The sequence below is a fragment of the Mandrillus leucophaeus genome, unplaced genomic scaffold (assembly GCF_000951045.1).
Source record: "Mandrillus leucophaeus isolate KB7577 unplaced genomic scaffold, Mleu.le_1.0 Scaffold60, whole genome shotgun sequence".
Lineage (NCBI taxonomy): Eukaryota > Metazoa > Chordata > Mammalia > Primates > Cercopithecidae > Mandrillus > Mandrillus leucophaeus.
Genome location: NW_012106475.1, coordinates 6,239,822 through 6,254,321, shown reverse-complemented (window position 1 = coordinate 6,254,321; position 14,500 = coordinate 6,239,822). Strand labels below are relative to the sequence as shown.

At 34.8% G+C, this 14,500-nt stretch overlaps 1 protein-coding gene across 1 annotated transcript in view; it reads right to left on the bottom strand.

Annotated features, from left to right (window-relative positions):
• The window catches only part of MAP4K5 (mitogen-activated protein kinase kinase kinase kinase 5), a 106,651-nt gene that overhangs the window by 68,418 nt on the left and 23,733 nt on the right, over nucleotides 1-14,500 (bottom strand). Inside the window, exon 2 of the mRNA XM_011999750.1 lies at nucleotides 11,879-11,936. Coding sequence (XP_011855140.1) covers nucleotides 11,879-11,936 — 58 coding nt within the window. The remainder of the gene's footprint in view (nucleotides 1-11,878; nucleotides 11,937-14,500) is intronic.

Genomic DNA, 14,500 nt, shown 5'->3' with positions numbered 1-14,500 from the left:
CTCTCCTTCACCACCTGAGAATTACAATTCAAGATGAGATTTGGGTGGGGACACAAAGCCTAACCATATCAATATGTTATTCTTTGGATTCCCACCTACTCACTTTTAAATGTGCACAGAAGCCTTATATCTGAGCTGTGCTGAAAAATTCTTCAGTTAAGTCTGGGATTTAGAACAGATTTTCTCACACGAGTAGCTTCACATATGGTGCCTAACTTCTCAATCGTGTGTAAATTCTTAAACTGACCTGTAAAAGTCAATAATATGGCTGAATTAATACTACTAGTAACAAACTACTACCTCTTGGTAGTAGTTTTGAGTTCTGAGTTCCACCCGCAACTGTGTTCCCAGCAGCAGGTATGTGAGGTTTCTACCACGGAAGGTGAGATCTTGGTGAGAGTGAATGACTTTTCACAGCTGTAGCTGGAAGCAAGAATTCCCAAGCACAGGTTATTAATAACTCAGATGTTTGAACTCCAGCTTCAGATATATTCTTCATATATCTGTTTCACTATTATATTATTTGAAACTTTAATGCAAAGAGAGTAAAATCTTCTGTGAACTGAAATTATACCACGGAAGAGACTTACATAAAGGTAATATTTTTGTAGCTTATCCTGAGAGGTAGGTAAGCTAAATATGGTTATCATAGATGTAGCTATTCTTTGATGGCCTACATCAGCCTCATAAAAATAATCTGAAATTTGGATAGTTGGTTTTATTCTTTTAATTGGGTGATATGCCAAAATAATATTACTTTCCACTGAGATGTGGCATAAAATCCACTAGGTTCAGAGAACTTAGGCTTGTAGGTTCCAGCCCTGTTGCTCACCAGCCTGGACAACATAGAGAGACTTCGTCTTCACAAAGTAATAAGCTAGGCATGGTGGCACGCACCTGTAGTCCCAGCTACTCAGGAGACTGAGGTGGCAGGACTGCTTGAGCCCAAGAGTTTGAGGTTGCAGTGAGCTATAATCACACCACTGCACTTCAGACTGGGGAACAGAGTGAGGGCCTGTCTCCAAAAAAAAGGTACTTGCTTAAAGAAAAGAAATTTTATTCTTCACACCCTGGCAATGTAAGGATGAGACTAGTTGAGAACCACAGAGCCCCTTATCTTATCTTCAGTTTTGACTATATACCTATTATTTCCATCTGAATGTCTTGCTAGTTCCTTACATTTAATATTCCTAAAGTACCAATATCTTTTCTTAAAAACCAATATTATTATTATTATTATTATATTATTATTATTATTTGAGATACACTCTCGCTTTGTTACCCAGGCTGGAGTGCAGTGGCGTGATCTTGGCTCACTGCAACTTCCGTCTCCAGGGGTTCAAGTGATTCTTCTGCCTCAGCCTCCCGAGTAGGACTACGGGCACGCACCACCACACTGGGCTAATTTTTGTATTTTTAGTAGAGACGGGTTTCACCATATTGGCCAGGCTGGTCTCAAACTCCTGACCTCGTGATCCGCCTGCCTCAGCCTCCCAAAGTGCTGGGATTACAAGCGTAAGCCACCGCACCCAACCCAATTTAATATTACTAAGACGTCAATACTACCCAAAGTGATATAAATAGCTACACAATCCCTGTGAAAAATTCTGGTAACTTTTTTTTTTTTTGCAGAAATAGAAAATAATTATTCTAAAATTTGTATAAAATTTAAAAGACTCTCCATAGCCAAAACAATTTTGAAAAAGAAGAACAAAGTTGGAAGACTCATGCTTCCTGATTTCAAAACTTACTAAAAGCTACCCTAATAGAAACAGTAGGGTACTGGCATAAAGACAGACATATTTAAAACCAATGGAATAGAACAGAGAGCCCAGAAACAAACCCTCACGTAGTACATGGTCAAATGATCTTCAACAAGGGTATCAGGACTACTTGATGGGGAGAGGGCAGTCTCTTCAACAAATGGTGTTGGGGAAACTGGATATCCACATGCAAAAGAATGAAGTTGGACCCCTGCCTTAAACCATACACAAAACTTAAAATGATTTAAAGATATAATTGTAAGACCCCAAACTATCAAACTCCTAGAAGAAATCACAGAAGAAAAGCTTCATGACATTGGATTTGGCAGTTATTTCTTGTATATGACACCAAAAGCACAGGTAACAAAAAACAGATGAGACTACACATGAAATTAAAAAATTTTTGTTCACCAAAGGACAAAATCAACAGAGTTGAAATGGCAACCTATGGAATATGAGAAAATATTTCCAAATCCTGTATCTAAGAAGGGTTTAACACCCAGAATATATAAAGAACTCCTACGACTCACAACAAAAAATCAAATAATCTGATTTTAAAAATGGGAAAGAACTTGAATATACATTTATCCAAAGATGACCTGCAAACAGCCAATAAGCACATGAAAACATGCTCAACATCATTAATCAGAGAAAAATAAAACCACAATGAGATATCACTCCACATCCATTAGGATGGCTACAATTAAAAAAAAAAAAAGCAGAAAATAAAACTGGTTAGAGGTGATGTGGAGAAGCTAGAACCCTTGTACATTGGTGTTGATATTGCAAACCAGTGAGACTGCTACAGAAAACAGTGTAACAGTTTCTCAACAAGTTAAAGGTGGAACTATCACATGACCCCAATAATCATGGTTTTAGGTTTATATCCAAAAGAACTGAAAATAGGATCTCAAAGAGAGATTTGTACACCCATGTTCATAGCAGCACTATTTCCAATAGCCAAGAGGTAGAGGCAACCCAGTTTGACAGAATATCTATTGACAGAAGAATGAATAAAACTGTAGTATATGAAAAATATCCAGACTTAAAAAGGAAATCCTGCCATATGCTGTAACATAGATGAACCTTGAGAACATTACACTAAGTGAAATAGGCTACTCAGAAAAGGACAAATACTGTATGATTCCACTTTCATAGATACCAACAGAATGGTGGTTACCAGTGGCTGTGGGGGGGCAGCAAAGAGGAGTTGTTGTTTAGTGAATATAGAGTTTTAGTTTTGCAAGATGAAAAATTCTAGAGAACTGTTTCACAACAATGTAAATATACTTAAAACTCCTAAATGATGCACTTAAAAATGATAAAGACAGCTGGGCATGGTGGCTCACATCTGTAATCCCAGCACTTTTGGAGGCCGAGGCAGGTGGATCACCTGAGGTCAGGAGTTCAAGACCAGCTTGGCCAACATGGTGAAACCCTGTCTCTACTAAAAATATAAAAAATTAGTCGGGTGTGGTGGTGGGAGCCTATAATCCCAGGTACTCAGGAGGCTGAGGCAGGGGAATGGCTTGATCCCGGGAGGTGGAGGTTGCAGCGAGCCGAGATTGTGCCACTGCATTCCAGCTTGGGTGCCAAGAACAAGACTCTTGTCTCAAAAAAATACAAAACAAAAACCAAAAAAACAAAAATGGTTAAGATGGTAAAGTTTATGTGTCTTTTACTAAAATTTAAAAAATATTAAAATGTGAGCATAGCCTAATTTAATCATTTCACTACAGTTGGATGTTTAAATGAATATATACACACACACACACACATATACATACATATATATATATATATAAATTTCTTTCTTTTTTGAGACAGGATTTCATTCTATTGCCCACGGTGCAATGCAGTGATGTGAACATGGTTCACTGAAGCCTCGACATCCTGGGCTCAAGTAATCCTCCTGCCTCAGTGTCCTGAGTAGCTGGGACTACAGAAGGAGGCTGCCATGGTCTGCCAATTTTTAAAAATTTTTGTAGAGACGGGGTCTTACCATGTTGCCCAGGCTGGTCTTAAATTCCTGGGCTCAAAAGATCCTCCCACCTTAGCCTCCCAAAGTGCTGAGACAACAACAGATGTGAACCACCACTCCCAGACCAAAAATAAATAAATAAATAAATAAATAAATAACTTTTAAAACAAGTATTTAAAATAAATATGCAGTAACCTAAAAATTTGTATATCATTTACAGCAAAATTACAATGTAAAAATTAGATCTCTTAATATGTGCAATGGAAAAAGTTTTCTGTACTAGTAAGTACTAGATACATTTCTGAAGTTTATGAAATAATGTTAAAGTATCAAAATGAAAACCAATTTTAGTGGTAGTTCATTGTACAGTGAATAAATTAGTAGTACTTTTTCAGAAAATCAATTAATCCAATGCTAAATATTCAATCAGCTAATTTTTAAACAACCATGAAAAATATAGTGATACAATGGTGGCAATCTTGTGAATATGGTTGTTTTGGTTCATAATAATACTTTTTTTTTTTTTTTCCATTGAGTGTAATGAATGTAGAATGTTAAACAGAAGATATTAGTAAACAACACTAACCTTTATTCATTTTCTGTATCTATTATTTAAAACCAATAAAATGACATTTGGGACATGTATTTGTGCCTTCAAATTAACATTTCCCATTAATTCAGACTTGAACTGTCCAAACAGTGAAGATAGGGTACAAATATTTTACTTTACAGAATATTTTTAAAAATCAAGGTTGGTAGATTTTTGAACAGAAATTCTGAAAAGAACATACCACCTAACCAGAATAGATGACACTTGTCCTATCTGGCCAAACAACCTACCTTGGGATTTCTTTCAAGAACTTTCACAAGGCAAACAAATGGCTGGTTTAAACCTCCGTATACTTCTTGACTTTTTAAGATTTACACTACTTTCTCTGCTTATACTTTCAGGAAACAGGATAAAGTATCCCCTGAAAGTCCAAGGAAAGCTTTAAACATCTATTGAAAGATATTTAAAGATTCCTATTTATTTCGAAAACTGTCTACAGAAATACATTTAACTTATTAAAAAATACTAAACTATTTTATAAATATTTCTAATTTGCCATTTTAAAAGACAAGCAAGGGAACAAACCAAAAGGGTATTGCATTAATCATCCTGGGTAGTGATGCATTAAATTCTATCCCTGTAAGCAAGGCTGACAATATTTAACAAACTGTAATTTTCATAAGCTTAAAATATTATTTTGTAGTTTCACCATACAAGAGGGGTAATGGAAGGAGAGAGGGAAGGGAAAGTAGGATTCTGATGGTAAAAGTTTTCCCACAAACTTTGTTCCTGTTCTGGCTGTTGGCCACCTACAGACTTGTTGAGCAAACTGAGCATCTGTAAAATGAGTTAGATGGTAGGCTGAAATTCAGACAAAAGACAGGAAAACATAGTGGCATGAACCATCATATTATATGCCTGGTCTTATAGGGCGCTCCGGATGTCTAAGCAAAGAGATGAAAAACGCAACTAAAACTCACAATGGTATCACTGGTGGTATTATTTTCAATGCTAATCACTGGTAAGTCAAACTCTATTTAATGTTACCATTTGCAAGGTGGTGACTTTATTTAGTAAGTTATCTACTATTAAAAAAAATGTAAAAGAAATGGTTAAATCATTCCTGAAAATAATCATTTTGCCTATATCTACAAAGAGCAACAAGAACATACAGACATAGGAAGGAATGCTGACTTCATTTTCTTTTACAAATATTTTTGTGGCTAATTAATAAAAGTGATTTTCTCTGCTAACCTATTTTCAACTCTAAGGCTTACTCTAGCATTTTTTGACTGTTAGGAAGACCTTCAAAAGCAATCTGTTTCAGTAAAATTTTGAATACAGCATTATGAAATTAAATTGCCAGGGGCAAGTCAGTAAATACAATCTAGGACTCTAAAATTACCGTAAACTTTAATATCCTATTTTTCACCACAGGGAAAAGCACGTTAAGTTTACAGCTGGAATTTCATTTACTTAAAAAAATTTTTGTTTATGTTTTACTAGACATGTTTTTTCTAAGTCATACTGGCAAATAATTATCTTTTCATGTCTAAATACAATTTTAAACCAGTTCATCTGTTAAATCAATACAAGAAAGCACTTTTGTATTATGCTGGCTTTAATGCAAGTTTTTGAAAGCTGCTGAATACAGTTGAGAACTCATTTTTGAAATACAGCAGTCTCCAAAATTATTTGAAGTATCTGAACTGAATGTTGGGAAAATTCATTAGCATACCATCATATTTTTAACCTAAAGATTCCCTTAAGTCTGTTCCAAAAATGTGAAAAATACCATCTACTTTGGCTTTACCGACAATGCTAAAAGTCCACTGATTTTCCACAAAAATTCCACGGCAAAAAAAAGACAAATACAGGATGCCGAAGATATGAAGAATTTGTTTTGAAAGAAAATTTAAGACAGTAAGTCCTTCAAACTCTCAGGGATATGAAAGGGGAAAAAAGATTACAGGTAAATTAAGGCAACAAAATGAAACAGAATGCTGGTAGAGTTAAGGGGGGAAAAGCTGTGTAGACATAATACTTGCATAGAACTAATAAAAGCACTGGAACCAACAAGGAATAGAAGCAGTATTGGGGGCCAGGCGTGGTGGTTCATGCCTGTAATCCCAGCACTTTGGGAGGCCTAGACGGGCAGATCACTTGAGGCCAGGAGTCCGAGACCAGCCTGGACAACATGGCGAAACTCTGTCTCTACTAAAAATATAAAAATCAGCTGGGTGTCGTGGCATGCGCCTGTAATTCCAGCTACTCAGGAGGCTGAGGCACGAGAATCACCTGAACCCAGTTGGCAGAGGTTGCAGTGAGCTCAGATCATGCCACTGTAGTCCTGCCCGGGGCAACAGAGAGAGACCCTGTTTCCAAAAAAAAAAAAAAAGTAACTGATATGGCAGACTTTAAAAATTCATTACTTTCCAAAGTAATTAAATAAAAAAATTCAAGAATCTTAAAGTTTGTTGAAATAGAGAAAAAATCAAAACTGCAGATGAAAAAAAGCAGCTCATTGTGTCTCAGGGAGAAAAATCTGTAGAAAATCATTGAGACCAAGTTATATTCTGTTGAGATTACCAATTTTGAAGACAAAGAAAGAAATGCCAGCTTTTGCTACAATCAAGTAGTAACAGCAAGTTACCTACTAGGGGAAAAATATCAGGTAGGCCTTACAGTTCTTTCCAACAATATTCAAGGGAAAAAATGTTTATAGAGTTTTTTGAGGGTAGAGGGAGAAGAACATGTGATGCAATCATTTTATACCTAGTCAAATTGTCATTCTCATTCAAAGGCAACAGAAAGACTTCTGCAATATTCTTTTGTAGGAAGAATATTTGTTGCAGTGTCCGTTATGTGCTCACACTGTCCCAAGTGGTGAAATATAGCAGTGAGGATAATCACTATTCTCATGGCTCTTACATTCTAGGAGAGAGACAAACACAACATATACATATAAACAAACAAGAAAAGTATCAGGCACTCATGTGTCCCATGTGACGAACTAAAATAACAAGTTCACTGCATAGGACACAAGAGGATTGGCCTCTCTGGGGATATGATATTTATTTAAGCTGAGGTCTGAATGACCAGGAGCCTTCAGAGCAAAGGTCTTGAAAAACAGTTACCTCAGGCAAAAGAGAAGAATTGTTTTAATCTTGGACTGTTTAAATAAAAAGAAAACAGAGGCATAGTAGAGTAGGGAGAAACATGCACGATGAGCTCAGAGAAGTGGGGAGAGCAGATCATGTAGGGTTTTATAAAAAAGGCTAAAAATCTGAGTATTTTTCTAAGTTGATATGAAGGCTTCAGAGAAGTGTTAAGCAGAAGAGTGCGATGATATATGATTTTTGTTTTAAAAAGTTCACTCCAGAGGCTTTCTTGAAAATAGATGGTGGGGAATGGGAAGTGTAGGTGAGGAAACAGGCACTAGAAGGGTGGAGATGGGTAATAAAGACAAGTAGATGGATTCAGGATGTGTTTTGGAGGTAGAGCTGAGGGAACTTGCTGACAGACTGATTCTTGAGCACAAATAAAAGCGAGAAATTGAGGTTAATGCCTACATTTTTGGATGGGTTAACTGCTTAGGAAAATGGGGAAGAAAAGCAGGTTTGAGAAGAATAATCAATTTATGGATTTAAATTACAATATTCCTAATACTGGAAAATCTTTTTGACAATATGATTTAGCCTATTGATAGCTGATACTAAGTAGGTGAGAATGCAAAGGAAATGGCATAAAAAGACCAATGGTGGGTAGTAAATCTATTAAATAAAAACCTAAATCTAAATAATTGGTCACGGCATTTATAAATTATAAATATTACATTTCTTAAAAGAAGGTACACATACTAATACATACTCATACCCTAGTACAATCAGAAAGTTTCTGGGCTAAAATCCCCAAATAAACCAACAAACAGTTGAAAATTGGGGGGATGATGAGGCAGGAAGAGTATAAATATGCAAATTTCAAAATCTGTAAACCCAAGAATTCAATAGATGACTGTTTTATTTCTTAAACTGATAAACTAAAACAGCCACAAATATAAGTATATTATTCAAGGTCTTACAAGTCATTCTCTGACAAAACTACAGAATTGTATCTTACAAATTATCAGCAGTAAAAATAAAAGAAACCCCCAGCCATAATTTTTTTAAAAATTTAAGAAAATATTAAAAACAAAAACAACAACAGAAGTAAAATTAAACATCTCTCTAAACAATATAATAGTGGACAGATTCACATATTTAAAAAAAAGAAAGATTCAGATTGGGTTGTAAAACAAAAGTCAAATATAATTTTTTACAAGAGAAACATCAATGACCCAGCAAGGATTAAAGTATAATGATAGGCCCAGGTACGCCAGGTCTATCCATTTGTTGTATGCCACATAAATATAAACAAAAAGAAAGGAGGGTTGGCAATATCAATGTTGGATAAAGTTATATTCAAGGTAAAAAGGGTATCGAAGATCATTAGGGGAGTGAATGATTAAAGATGAAAGATACAAGTCACAATAGTAAGGGAAAGACTGAAGCCATTGACCAATATGAGTGACTAATGCATTATACATTTATTCCATTATTCTATCTCCCCCACTGAAATTCAAGTTCCATGAGAACAAGGTCTTTGCCTTTTTGTTCTCTTCTACATTCCTACCCTCTAGAACAGAGCTTGGCATATATTAGGTATTCAATAAATATTTATTAAGAAATGAAAATATAAGGTAAACATGAATTTTATGGGTCAACTGATACACACATAATACATTAAGCAGATGTGCCACAAATGGAAGGAGAAATGGACAAAATCACTCTAGTGGAAGATGATCAACACTTCTGTCAGAACTCATTTATGCCCAGTGTTCCATTATTGGAACGCTAAGCATGTGAGAGTTATTTACATCCTATGGCTCAAGTTCATCGCCAAGGTCTGATTTTTCACACGTCTGCAATTCAAAAAACTGCAAACTCCAGCATAAATGGGTTAACGTTTAATGAGTAAACAACACTGGAAGCACTATCCTACAATGTGGAAGTCCAGGCCAAAATAACATTCTATATGATATATCTGTACAGTTGCAAAAACAATGAAAAACATTTGAAAACTGCCAGAAAAATATGAATTCTGTAAGACTGCCAGAGACAAAATATAACCAATAAAATCAATGTCTGAAGTAAATATCTATAATAACCAGTTAGACAGTGTAAGAGGGAAAAAGGAAGCCACTCCCAATAGCGAGAAATACCATAAATATGAAGATGTGGCAAAAACTTTCCTAAAGACCTGAATAAGAAAAAATCTTTACTATTGTCAAAATGCCAAATATCCTACATTAATCTATGTGCCTTTTTTCTCCTCGATAAAAATGATTTTGAAGTTCTCCTGAAGAAAAAAATTTTACAAACAGAAAGGAAATAGCTGAAAAATAAAAGGAATGAAGACTATAATATGCAACAAAAGTTATAGTAATCAAGACCAGGATAGTATTGAAGTAGGAATAGAAAAAAGAAAATCACTGAACAGAACACAAAATCTATGCTTACATGGAAATTTAGTTTATGACAACCAAGGCACTTCAAATCTGTGGATAAGAGACTGAATCTATAGTAATGGCATTGGGAAACTAGCCATTTGAAAAAATATATAGAAAGAGTTCTCCTTCATCCCTTAGAACAAACTCGTTCCTGATTGAGCAAATATTTAAATTTTGGAAGAAAAAAAGGAAAAACTGGAAGAAATTACAGTTTAAAATTGTTATAGTTATCTAGGAGAAAAGGCCTAAGTACAGGGAAATGGGGAATAGAGAAAGGAGGACTGACAAATTTGTCTGAGAGAAAAAAGAAGACTTCCACACGGGAAAAAAAAGTATAAGCAGAGTGAAAGACAGAAGACAAATTGTGGGAAGTGTAAAATACATGACAAAGAGTCACTATCCTCAAAGTGCAAACAGCATCTAAAATTCAATAATAAAATACAAATAACCTGATAGGACTGGGGCAAGGCATAAGAATAGGCAACCAACAAAATTTTTAAATAGCCAAATACTAAGATCACTTCATCAATATTTACTGAACTTCCATGTTATTTTTTTGGGGGGACAAGTTGAAATATTACTCAATCTTAATACATGGGTTACGTCTAACATAAAATAATCAGTAGCTTTTACAAAACAAGGCAGTGAGAAATTGCAGCCTTTCAAAGGAGTCTTACGATCCTTGCATTTAATCCTCACATTTTAAGTAATCATACACATATTTTTCTTTTTTTTACTGAATTGCCTTCTTATGTTAGTTCTAATATATGGTTTATTGAGAATTCAGAATTGCAGGATGTAAAAAATATACTCATTATTTCATTATAATGAACTATATTAGGTTGGCAAAAACTGCAATTACTTATGCATCAACCTAATAAAAAATAAGCCATACCCTCAAGTCAAATAAGTGAAACTGTGCTGTAACAAGCCCACTGCACTCGCTTAAGACGGAAAAGGGATAAATATCTTCGTTTTCTCCGAGAGCACAGGCCAGTACTTGGACATAACTTGAATAACCATCCTTGAACATAATTTGAATATTTGCTGTAGTGACTTTTCCAGGAGAGGCAAATGCTTGTATAGTTCTGTTATATTCCCTATTTGTGTTAGTGACATTTTGGAGATCATTTTAAACTTACTAGGTGGCATTTAATAAGAGGATCCTAAAAGAGTATTATTATAACAATTTCTATTTGCCAGGGAAAAAAAGATATTGGGACATATCTGAAAGCTTATTTTTAGTGTTCCAGCATATGCTGCCTCAGTACTATTATCTCTTTAATGAGTCACATGTATAATGATTCAAATACTGTGTTTCAAAAGCAAAGTCATTTTAACTGCTCAAACTAAGAAACTGGCATAATTATGGTCGTAAACTTACCCTACATGCCTAAGTTTATGAACCAGCAAACGAACATATCACCAAATATTCACTTACCTGGTCAAAAACTACTACTGCACTCATTAGAAACTTTTAGGATACCAAAATCATAAAACCGTTTCAAGATTACAGTTTTATTTTCAAAGCAAATTATTCAGTGTGTTTTGAAACAAGCACTCTTCTGACACACAGAAGTGTTAATAAAATAAGCACTAAGCTAAAACCAGAATTAACAAACCTAAATCAATCAAAGGGAATAGCTGACAAACAAATGTCATTATACCAAATATTCACCCCAAAAAAATCACTGAATACTTTCCTAACCAAAATCTCATAAAAGCTAAACCTGAAGTTCAAATATTTCACTATCATCTTAAAAGCAAATTAACAATGTCAATGTGTCTTCCAATTTTGAATGTGGACATGTCAAATTTTATTTGGCAACAAAACTGTCATGTCAAACTCACCTTTAACTAACCACCTCCAGGGGAATTTAATTGAAGATATTCTACTGACCTGATAGAACATACAAAGACTTCTTTTGGGAAGAAGGGAAACAAGGAAAGAAATACGGAAAATAGTTTTAAGACCTATATTTATGAACTGCACAAGAAAATTGTTCAAAAATTGTCTTGAGGGTTTTAATACATACCAGGCTCCAATTTAATGATTTTTACTGCAGCCAACTCTCCTGTGTGTACATTTCTGGCCTAAAAATAATATGGAAACAAAAATCTTGTTAATTAAAAAGCTGGTTAATTACATTAAAATTACTTGGTACTATGTTAATTGCTTATCAACCATACTTTTATCAAAACTAAAAAACAAAATATTTCCAATAAAATGAGCGTACTCATTTTCCCATGAAAGAAAAATATAGATATGACACAAAAGTGTTTTAAAAATTACCATTAGTCCCATCACTCAAAAACAGCTACTGTTTAAAATTTAGTCTACTTCCTCCAAGGCTTTTCTTCAGCCTTGGGTTAATATTTTTAATTTTAAAAATCTCATGGCTTTTATTTATATCAGAAAACATAATCATAGGTCATTAAACTTTTTTTTAAATCATCTGTATCTAACTACCTAGAGAAAAACAGTGAACATTTCAGTGTATATGCATCTCTTTCCTGGTACACATATGTACACGCATGTGCATTATGGAAGATGACCCCATCATAGTCTCCGACGACATGATTGCGAATGCTGCCTGATTTTCCACTGATAGGATATATAATTTAACCAACCCTCTATTGTTGGACATTTACAATTTTAATATTATTTGCAAGTTATAAAAATAGGGATAAATATATCTTAGCTTTGTTATCTATCCACAGCCTTATTTCCTTCAGTTAAATGCCTAGAAGAGAAACTATTTACTATTTAACAAAAAGTCAACAAACTTACTATAATTAGCACTACAATGACTATCACTACAAATATTTTACCATAGATCAGCTTATAAGGAAGGCAACCTAGACATACAATTGTGAGATCTAAAGGTATGTGGACTTATAATGGGTATGTTGCCATATTGCTCTAAAACACTGTGTAAATTTATATTGTCATCGACCTCGGATGTCAAATCCACGTCTGCCAAGACTTACTGTAGGTAAAAATTAAATGATTATAACATAGTCCATATAATAATCATCCTTTATTGTTGGACATGAAGGATGTTATATATAGTCTTTTCATTATTTAAGACATACTTGTTTTAAATGGATTCTAAGATACGATATTACTAGGTCAAAGGTTGTAAATATGAACACATACCATCAAATAGTCTAAAAGCATTTTATCACTATATTCTCTTTGTTAATATGAGTGCTCATTTTCATCGTACTCAGTGGTATATCATATGTGGAAATGGAATTTACTAATTTATGACCTTTTTCATTTATTATATTAGATTTGAATATCAACTTTCAAATGGCAGAAAAAACAAGAAAAAGACATGATAAAATAGAAAAGTATAGTTACACTAATTTGCCAAATTAAATACGTCAAATTATCAGAGGAAAGAAGAGAAAAAGGGAAAGGAATAGAAGAATGATAAAGTAGGGAAGAGTGCCTTCAAAGAGATCCTTTTAAAAATGACACACAGAGGGTGAGATAAAGAATAGAATGGGGGAGAGATATACAGAGGAAAAGACACAAACAGAAAGAAAAATAAAAGAATCTATTTTTTGTTTATTTGTTTTTTGTTGTTTTGAGACAGGGTCTCACTTCTGTCACCAAGGATGGAGTGCAGCAGCAGGATCTTGGCTCACTGCAACCTCTGCCTCCTGGGCTCAAGTGATCCTCCCACCTCAGCCTCCCAAGTGGCTGAGACTACAGACACCTGCCACTACATTCAGCTAATTGTTGTATTTTTTGTAGAGAGGGGTTTTGCCATGTTGCCCAGGCTGGTCTCAAACCCCTGGGTTCAAATAATTCGCCCACCTTGGCCTCCTGCAGTGCTGGGATTACAGTGAACCACCAGGCCTGGCAAGAAAAGAATTTTCAACAGCAGAAGTTGCAACTACTTTGTGATAAGTTCACATTTTCCTCATTAAATCTAGTGAACAGGGTAAGAAGGGGTTTCAGGAAAGAAGAGCAGGCATTTTAACTCTTCTCTTTCATAGTTATAGTTACTTCTCTCCTAACCATGAACACATTTACAAAAAGGGGAGCAATGGTCAGCCAGAAGCCTCACACCCTTCCTACCCTCTCCCCTTTCTGCCATTGGACATAAGAATTGTCTGTTAGCCTCAGGTCTTCTTCTAGTTCCTAAAATCTCCCTTGGGTCATAAAAGGATATGTGCACATAGATTTAGCCTGTCCACCTCTCAGCCAATTCACATGCCAGTGAGACTCAGGTATAAAAAAAATATGGCCAGAACAAGCAATGATAATTGACTTCCTGGGAATCTTGTTCAGTAAATCATAAAATGTGTGTTAGAAGACAAATTCCATAATAATGATGACAATTACGTTTGTAATGCTTTACAGTTTGCAGGAACTTTCATATACTTTACTTAATTCTATTAATTTAAATACAAAAAGACTTAGTTTAGTAAAGTTGACTTGCTCAAGGGCATCCTGCTGGCAGGGGTCAGTTAAGAGGTGGAATCCAATTTTGTTGATATTTTCAAAAAACCAGCTCCTAGATTCACTGATTTTTTGAAGGGTTTTTTGTGTCTCTACCTGCTTTAGTTCTACTCTGATCTTAGTTATTTCTTGCCTTCTGCTAGCTTTTGAATATGTTTGCTCTTGCTTCTCTAGTTCTTTT